The sequence below is a fragment of the Babylonia areolata genome, chromosome 31 (genome assembly GCF_041734735.1).
Source record: "Babylonia areolata isolate BAREFJ2019XMU chromosome 31, ASM4173473v1, whole genome shotgun sequence".
Classification (NCBI taxonomy): domain Eukaryota; kingdom Metazoa; phylum Mollusca; class Gastropoda; order Neogastropoda; family Buccinidae; genus Babylonia; species Babylonia areolata.
In genome coordinates this window covers 12977871-12988060 of record NC_134906.1, presented here as the reverse complement: position 1 = coordinate 12988060, position 10190 = coordinate 12977871, and the positions used below count along the sequence as shown (strand labels likewise).

Genomic DNA, 10190 nt, shown 5'->3' with positions numbered 1-10190 from the left:
GTGTGTGTGTGTGTGTGTGTGTGGGTGTGTGTGTCCAGCAAAGTTGTTGCAGAGTGCGTGTTCCCGTCAATAATCCTTTTTTTTATTATTATTATTATTAACAGACAAGACTCAACGAAAGAACGACGCCCAGTTCATACAGAGCTGTAAAGTTTCAAGCCGAGATGCGTGTTGCTCTGGTGATGATGATGGCCTTTCCTTGAACAAACCGTGTTGCTCTCACAACTAGCGCTGTCTCCCTAGGCTACGATTCAGGGGACTTAGAAGACTTCGGACTGCTATGCCCACTTCCCTTCACACTGTGAACCTTGACGGGAGATTTGGGCGTCATCAGAATCCGGTGTGGGGACTTCCTGTCTTGGTGGCTAGGGCTGGAGTTCCTTTCCTTGCTCGATCTGCTTCCTCCGCTTTTCGATTTCTTATCCTGGCGATGGCTTTTCTGATGACGCTTTTTGCTTTTATCTTTCTTCTTGATTTGCCTTCCTGTGGAGAGAAACAACGCGAAATAATGAGGCTTGGGTGCAATGATGACAACGTGGAGAACAGAATACAGAATGCTTTAGTATCTCAACAAAACAAAAAACACAAATAAAAGTTGTGTTTCACACACGTGCATGTAACTGAGGCCACGCGCGCGCGCGCGCGCGCGACACACACACACACACACACACACACATACACACACACACACACACACACACACACACACACACACACACACACACACACACACACACACACACACACACACACACACACACACACACAATGAATGAATTCTTATTTTCTTAGGGTAATACAGTAAGCAAAATAATGCTTTTTTTATGCAGCCCTCGAAGGGGGAACAGTGACATAAACAAAGGGGAAATCATTATATATCAGTGCAGCATACATACTATAGTCATGGATACATGAATGGTAATTTGACATTTACAACACTAAATAGAGGAGAATAAGAGGTGAGAGATATAAGGGGACAGATAGAGAGAGGTAGAGAGAGAGACAGAGAGTACCAAAAAAAAATGAAAAGTAACATAGATCAAGATAATGATCAATCAATGAATAATGAGAGAGAGAGAGATTGAGAGAGAGAGAGAGAGAGAGAGAGAGAGAGAGAGAGAGAGAGAGAAGAAGAAGAAGAAGAAGAAGAAGAAGAAATGCATGTGTGGGTATGGTGCACAAACTGTGTTTTCAGCACCAAAACAATCACCACTGATGATGACTAAAGTCGACATTATAATTTATTTCTTTAGTGTCACTTCATTCGTCTGTAATCATATCAAATTGTTCATCAGCCATTCTTAATAGTATTGAAGTTATTGCTTCGACTGTTCAGCTGCGATTTTGACTACAGATATAGGTAGTCATACTGCTTCAACTGACTACTATCACCGTTTCCACGTAAGTACAGGTTTATGATGTTTTCGAGCTGAGTGTGATTAGATTTAAACAAAGCTGGTTTGGTATGGGATTTGAAGGTTGTTGTCCTTTTTTTTTCCTTTTTTTTTCATGTATGTGGCTGTGTGTCTATATGTTTATGAGTACGATACATTCAGATGGTACGAGAGACACAACATAAAACAGATTAAAAGGAAACACAAAGTCTTCCATAAGTCACCATCCTCGTTGACATATTAAAAAAAAATCATCATAAAAAGACCAACACGAAGCACAATGGAACAGTTTCAAACTAGTATTGCATTTCCACCATCTCCTCCAACATATCGAACAGAGTTCCTCATTCACATGGCAAACACAGTTCGACGGGCGCAATAGCCGAGTGGTTAAAGCGTTGGACTTTCAATCTGAGGGTCCTGGGTTCGAATCTCGGTAACGGCGCCTGTTTGATAAAAGGTGGAGATTTTTCCGATCTCCCTGGTCAACACATGTGCAGACCTGCTTGTGCGTGAACCCCCTTCGTGTGTATACGCAAGCGGAAGATCAAATACGCACGTTAAAGATCCTGTAATCCATGTCAGCGTTCGGTGGTTTATAGAAACAAGAATATACCCAGCATGCACACCCCGAAAGTGGAACGTGGCTGCCTACATGGCGGGGTAAAAACGGTCATACACGTAAAAGCCCACTCGTGTACATACGTGTGAACGTGGGAGTTGCAGCCCACGAGCGAAGAAGAAGAAGGTTCCTCATTCACATATCAAAACACACGTCCTCATTCACATATCTTTCTTTCTTTCTTTCTTTTGCGTTCGACAGCTACGCAGTCAGGGTCGAAGTCCGAGGGATGCCACACGACACCACATCGGTCTAACGTTGTCTGCGTAGCCATGTGTCGTAGACTGCGTGCACAGCCGGTTTTGACTAGATCACGCCCCTTAGAGAGGCCACTGTGGCGCCGTCTTCGGTGATCTCCTGTTCTGGTAACGGTTTACAGTTGGCCGGGTTTTCTCTTGGGAGTTTTCCTTCTCTTGGAAGGACTGCCTGCTGAGGCTAACGGACTCCATCTGCCCGGATTTTTCCTCAGGGTTGACTCCCGAAGCCTTTCCTATGAGTGGGTATGGCCGCAAGGCAGCGGAGGTTTGAAATCAGAGTTTTCCTTCTCTTAGATGAGCTGTCTTCCCAGACTGATGAGCCCCATCTACCCAAAGCACTGGTTTTCAGGCGCCAGGTGACCCGCCTTCGCCCCTTCTCCTATCAGTAGTAGCAGTTCCGCCGGGCTTATATCTAAGCCACACGAGCAGGCTAGGAGCTGGACTTAGTTGTCAGAGGCTGTTGGAGACGCGCGCCGTGAGGGGCATTTTATAGACAATGAGAGCTTGTCCCCATTGCCACCCCTCGGCTATGACAACCTTGGGACCATTCACATATCAAAACACACGTCCTCATTCTCATATCAAAACACACGTGCTCATCGACATAATTATCAAATACACATTATCATTCACATATCAAACACAAGCTCCCATTCACATAGTAAACACACATCCTCATATATCAAATCCAGTTACTCATTCACATATCAAACACACGTTCTCATTCACATATCAAATATTCTCATTCACATATCAGCCATTATCATTAATATGTCATTCACACATTCACACCAATACACACACACACACACACACACACACACACACACACACACACACACACACACACACACACACACACACACACACACACACACACACACACACACACACACACACACACACACACACCTTTCACGATAATCACGATCCCATTGCTGTGAACGGATTCCCTCCCGTTGATCTCCACAGTGCACGTGAATACAATGCAGCCGATGTCACTTGAGGTCAAGGTCACACAGAAATGTCCCGACTTGCTCTTCTGCACCTCTGACCGGTTCCGGAAAAGGCGGTAGTGGTCAGGGGTCAGGTGACTGTGCCAGTGACACAGGAAGTGGATTGTGTCCCCTTGTTTCACCGTCTTTTTACCGGGATGCTTCAGCTTCAATTGTGGGGCTTTGGGTTGACCTGTTAATTTAAGATGTACATAATGGATCTGTTTCTTGTATGTTTTCTGGAGTTTTTTTGTTTTGTTTTTTGTTTGTTTTTTGTTGTTGTTGGGTTTTTTTTTTACATACATGATAATTGGTGTGTGCGTGGTGATCATGGAAGTGTGTGCCAGTTACTCATTCGTTTTTCGCTTTGATATTTTGTTGACAAGCATTTGTGTTTTGAAATGTTATAACTGTCTTACTGAATATATTCTTCTTTTTTGATGATTGATGTGTAACTTATTTTAATTATTTCACTTTTCCATGAAATGTTTTTTTGTTGTTTTTTTTTACCTGAATGTTTCATTTTACATGATAATGTATGTGTGCTTGGTGATCAGGTAAGGGTGTGCCAGTTACTCATTCGTTTCTCGCTTTAGTATTTATTGACAAGCATTTGAATGAGCTAAAAGAAAAAAATGTCTCTTGATAGCTTGAAGAAGACGATGAAGTATTTTGAATTGACCTGAATTCATTTCAGTGCAGTTCAGTTCTTCTTCTTCTGCGTTCACTCGTATGCACACGAGTGGGCTTTTACGTGTATGACCGTTTTTACCCCGCCATGTAGGCAGCCATACTCCGTTTTCGGGGGTGTGCATGCTGGGTATGTTCTTGTTTCCATAACCCACCAATCGCTGACATGGATTACAGGATCTTTAACGTGCGTATTTGATCTTCTGCTTGCATATACACACGAAGGGGGTTCAGGCACTAGCAGGTCTGCACATATGTTGACCTGGGAGATCGGAAAAAATCTCCACCCTTTATCCACCAGGCGCCGTCACCGTGATTCGAACCCGGGACCCTCAGATTGACAGTCCAACGCTTTAACCACTCGGCTATTGCGCCCGTCAAGTTCAGTTCAAATCTGTTCTATTTGTTCCGATTCAAAATCTGAGAAACATCTGTAAGTGATAACCTTATGACAACCTTATGCGTGAGTTTATGTAAGTTTGTGCCTGCATATGTGTGCGTATGTGTTAGGGTAGCTGTTAGATACACATGTATTGTTAAAATGTATGTATGCAGTGTGTGTGTGTGTGTGTGTGTGTGTGTGTGTGTGTGTGTGTGTATGTGTGTGTGTGTGTGTGTGCGTGCGTGTGTGTGTGTGTGTAAGTGTGTGTGTGTGTGTGTGTAGTCACATTTGGTGTGTGTATGTAACATAGATGTAATGTTTTATGTTAACGAAGCGTTTTTGTAAAGCACCTAGAGCAGATTTCTGGATAGTATGCTATATAAGTATTCATTATTAAATTATTATTACAATTTCTAGAGATTTTGATTCCTTTTTTTTCTTTTTCTTTTTCTTTTTCCTTTCACCATGTGGGATAAACTCGAAAATGATCGCTACAGCCAAACGTTGGACAGCATATTTCAGTTACAGTCTGAGCAGAAGTTATACATATGTGATCTATGAGTGTCTTTGAGGTGTGGGTGATTCGTGTAGGTTTATCAATTAACTGAATAAGATGAAAAGATTCGTAAGCTTGTTTCCAGTTCAGATCAGGTTTCATAAAGTCAATGTTGAAATCGCCCAATAAGATATTTTCATTGGAGAGCAGTGTAGCATCTTCCATCATAAAGGTGGATTTATCAAACCAGTCAGCATAGGCTGAAGGATTTCTGTAAATAAAGCCAATGAGAATCGGTTCAGATTTTTTTAAAGTGTGATTCAATCCATACTGAATCAACACAATGGTTTTCAAGTGGCTCGATGCTTTTGAAACTGATATTTTCATGAGAGGAATAAGAGGAAGGGAGGAAGAACGGAAGGAAAGAAGCAGATAGAAAGAAAGTGAAACAAATAAAGTAAAAACAACCACCCGCCGTGGCAAAGCGGTTAGCGTCGCGGCCTCACGGCTGGGAGGACGCGGGTTCGAATCCCAGTGGAGGTGGGTTTTTCGGCCAGCGGCAGGCTCCTTCCCAGAGTTTAGTGTGCTGTGGGCTTAAATGGGTAGACTGGGACAACACAGTCGAGTATCATCCACTTCACGGATGCGTCTTTGGGTGTGTTGCTCTAATTACCTGACCAAAACTGCAAGTGTCTGTATCTCTCGGGCCTGGTTGACGCCGGGATATCATTATGTCAGGAACCGTAGAGTACAGCCTTGTCATGTAGTCCCAAACCAAAATAGACCCCCATAGCAACATCGTCATCGTCATCGTCATCCTCCTCTTCCTTCATCATGATCAATATAAACAAAACAGTCCCAAAGTCTGTGGCCTTTCATGCCCTGCTCTCGTGGTGACCTCAGTTTCGATACCCCTCCACTTTCGTGCTTGGGGTGAGTCCTGTCAATGTCGTCAGTGTCGGCAGATTCATGAGGGGCTGTTGCTGGAGGGACGTGGTGGCGGTCTCCACTCTGGGAGGGACGCTCACTCAGTCTGGCTCAGAGACAAAGCCATTATTGTCGTTAGTAGGGGGCTTAGCAGGTGGTGTCCCAAGTACGTTAAATAAGAACAGGCACCACTGAACACCACCGAAGTGACTCAGCAGCAGTGCAGGCTCTCCTCTGGTGTGTGGCCTCCTGGCAACCTAACATCAATAGTTCCATGTGGACTGCCGGCACTGAGGACTGCGACAGACGAACCCGGGTGTGGCTGTGTATGGGGAGGACTCGGAATGAGCGGCGTGGGGGTAATGCCAGTGAAACGGTGCAGATGATGGGATAGCAAAAAAAAGAAATAAATAAATAAATAAAATAAAATAAAAACAGTCTTACAAAGAAAAATTAACAAACAAAGAAAAGAAGGAAGGCAAGGGGAAAGCAATAAGACACACCGATACAAAGAAGGCCCAACAAGAAAAGAAAACCAAAACCATACAGAAAAGGAAAAAAAAAAAAAACTACAGCCAAATCCAACACAAAAGGCCTATACTCACTGCAGTTGTGGCCAGTCAGGCCCTGTACACATTTACATCTGTACTGATCACCTCCCCCGTTGTCATGGGCAACGCACGTGCCTCCGTTCTCACAGGGATTCGGGTGGCACACCGATTTTCTCTCTGACAGGAAACAGGTTGGGAATGTGTGAGGTGACTGGAATAGTTTTATTTGTTTAGCCATTGGAATTGTGAAATCATACTGACTGGCAATATCTGTCTGTCTCTGTTTCTGTCTCTGTCCGTCTGTCTGTCTGTCTGTGTCTGTCTGTCTGTGTGTGTGTGTGTGTGTGTGTGTGTGTGTGTGTGTCCCATGTCTCTGTCTTCTCCCTCTCTCCCTCTCTCCCCCCTCTCTCTCTCTGTCTCTCTCTCTGTCTCTCTCTCTCTATATATATATATATACATATATATATATATATATATATATATATATATATATAACACATTATATATAGATATAGGGACCTTGTATTTGGAATGAACTTCCTCTTTCGCTTCGTCAGATCACCGCACTCAGCTCTTTCAAGTCTGGCCTTAAAACCCACCTCTTCACAAGATAGCCTCCCTCCCCTACCTCTTCCTTGTCTTCAGTTTCTTCAGTTTTAGAGTGATGCATGCGTGTGAATGACTGGTGTGAAAGCGCTTAGATTTGTCTCTGCACAAGATACAGCACTGTATAAATGCCATCATTATTATTGTTATTATTATAAACACATAATTATGTATGTACATTTATCTCTATATCTAGCCATCTATCAATCTATTTTTTTATCTGCTCGAAAGGCAGACAAACACACAGAAGGCAGAGTGTGTGACACTGTCAGAATTGTTTCATTTGTCTGTACACTGACTGGAACTGCAGGGTTTCGCAGAATCACAAGATCACCATTCTTCTCACTGGGATCTGAATCTGAGGCTGGACGGTGGGTGTAAGAGAGAGAATTGTTCATCAGTATTGTGCTATCCACGTGAAAAGCGTTATTTCACGCTTTGAGATGTTCTTGTGTCCTTGTAGTAAGAATTCTTCATCAGTATTGCGCTATTCACGTGAAAGCGTTACTTCACGCTTTGAGATATGTTTTTGTGTGTCCTTGTAGTAACGTGTCTACCTATGAAGTGGGAGAATATGAACATGCGGGATAGCCGGAATTACTCCCCGCACCCCCACCCCACCCCACCCCCTAGTCCCACACCCCACCCCCCGCACCCCCCCCCTCCCCCCATCACCCACCCCCCCACCCGCTATCCGTCCCCATTCGTCAGAATGTTCCCCTGCACTTGACCCTGAGCAGTGGAGTCTGGACGCTAGTCATTTGGATGAGATGAAAACCTAGCGCATGTAAACGAACTCACGGCAACAAGAGGGTTAATTGTCCCTAGCAAAACTCTTCAGAATGATCCACTTTGGTAGTAAAATAAATATCTGCACTGGTAGTTTAGAAGAAAAAAAAAGTAAAAATAAAAAAAAAAGAAGAAGTTTGGATGCATTGTACTGTGGTGGAGAGAGCTGCTGTGACAAAAGAAAGTAACGCAATACTTACAATGAAACACTCACACAAGTTTCAGTTTCTGGTGTGTGTGTTTTTTTCAAGGCATCACCGCTTTCGGACAAATCCATTGCGCTACACATCTGCTCGGCAGATGCCCAGCAAGCAGCATGGCCCAACGAGCTTTGTCAAGCCTTGATTGCATGAATATATATATATGTGTGTGTATGTGTGTGTGTGTGTGTGTGTGTGTGTGTGTGTGTGTGTGTGTGTGTGTGTGTGTGTGTGTGTGTGTGTGTGTGTGTGTGTGTGTGTGTGTGTGTAGACCTATCACAGTGGATTTCTTCTACACAATTGCCATCAGTTCTTTTTCAGGGCGCACACGGGACCTTGGTTTCTTGTCCTGTCCGAAAGACTAGACACTCAGTTTGATTTTCCAGTCAAACTTGGGAGAAAGGGCGAGAGCAGGATTCGAACCCAGACAATCACGGACTCTCCCACACAACAATCATCATTAACCCTTTCACCGCCAAGCTCGCATTTATGCACAGGCGTGGTATAGGACCCATGTCACCGAAAGGTGACCAGTCATTAGACTGTGTTCGGTGGTAGGATAGGCCATATTTTCAATACATCGCAGGAGGAATCCCCAGCTATTCTTAACCACTGTCTTTTCTGTGTTTATACCACAAGTCAGGTCAGGTCATTAGATCTGCTACTGGTAACCTGTAATCCAGTACAACCTGTTCAGGGTCGGGTTGCCGGCGACTAAACCGGCACTCCCACCGCTCCCTTCTGGGACTGGTGAGGCGGGTGGCTAGACACCCTTATGGAGATCCATAAAAGGGCGTTGGCTCAGGAGAGCCACCGACGGCCATCTAGCTCCACTGTGCTGTGTGCATGCCACACGCAGTTGGCCCCCGGGGTGTGTCTACCCATACATGCGAAGTCTGGATCCGGCAGAATCTGCGGAAGAAACCTATCGGTTCAACGGAGAGGAAGGCGGTTACAGCAACGCACTGTGGAGTGCAGAGAGCAAGATGAGACACCGAAAGGATATCTTGGTCATCCACTGCATCCGTGCTCATCCTTCAGTCGTCTCGACTTAGTCTTGCCACTGGAAATTGGTGGACCCGGACGAGAGAGTGAGGTTGACGTTGCGCAACTCCTCTTCACTTTAAACAAACTCATCGCGCAAGTCATCAGTCATCCAAAATGACCTTTCATCCTTCATCATTTCATCACCCCCAAGTCCTGTGGCGACAGGCGAGCGACGAAACGACAGGTGTGGTTACACTGGCAGTCGCAGTCGCAGACCTGCACACAGGCGGCTCAGGCCATAGGGTCGTTCTTCGTCGACAGGAGCAGCGATGGAGCTCGGCAGCCGTCTGAGCGTCTGAGCAGCCCTCTTTAGGAATGCACTGCTCACCTCCCTGGCATGAGGAAGGGGCTAGAAAAGGTGCCCTAAAAATTGCCTGCTCCATATCACCCTGGATTGCTTTTGCTTCAGACCTGTGCAGAGCACGAACTGCTGATAACCAACACAGTTTTCTGCCTCCCTACCCGTAACAGGACGTCATGGATGCACCCTCGCTCAAAGCATTGGCATCTCATCGATTATGTCATCGTCAGGAAAAGGGATAGGCAAGATGTACGTGTAACAAAGACCATGTGTGGCGCCGAGTGTTGGACAGACCATCGCCTTGTAGTCTCGAAGCTGAATATTCGAATCCAGCCCAAGAGACGCCCCCAAGGCCAGAAGGCTCCAAAACGGCTCGACATCGCTAAGCTGAAAAACATCACCATCAAACAGTCCTTTGTGGAACTGCTGGAAGATCGTCTGGAATCCGCCTCTCTGGACAACCAGAATGTGGAGTCTGACTGGAGGACCCTGCGTGAGCTGATCTATAGTACAGCTTCAGAGACCCTGGGACCCATGTCCAGAAAGCACAAAGACTGGTTTGATGAAAACTGTGATGAAATCAAGCAGCTTCTGGATGAGAAACGCCGTCTGCATCAAGCCTACCTGAGCAACCCAAAGTCCACATCAAAAAAGGATGTGTACGATGCCATCCGCAGGACTGTTCAGCAAAAGTTACGCCAGATGCAGGATAAGTGGTTGAGTGACAAAGCTGATGAGATCCAGGGATATGCTGACAGGCACGATATGAAGAGGTTCTATGATGCCTTAAAAGAAGTCTACGGCCCCACATCCTCAGGATCATCCCCCCTCCTCAGTGCAGATGGGAATACCTTGATCACCGAGAAGGAGAAAATTCTCGAACGCTGGGCTGAGCACTTCAACAGTGTCTTAAATTGCCCTTCCTCCATAAAT

General features: G+C 45.2%; 1 protein-coding gene across 1 annotated transcript in view; it reads right to left on the bottom strand.

The window, feature by feature from the left end:
• LOC143276230 (uncharacterized) overlaps positions 1-10190 on the bottom strand; it is a 27251-nt gene continuing 17061 nt past the window's right edge. The window contains exons 9-11 of the mRNA XM_076580700.1: positions 6369-6491; positions 3186-3461; positions 1-483 (exon numbers count right to left, since the gene is read on the bottom strand). Coding sequence (XP_076436815.1) covers positions 245-483; positions 3186-3461; positions 6369-6491 — 638 coding nt within the window. The 3' untranslated portion in view covers positions 1-244. The remainder of the gene's footprint in view (positions 484-3185; positions 3462-6368; positions 6492-10190) is intronic.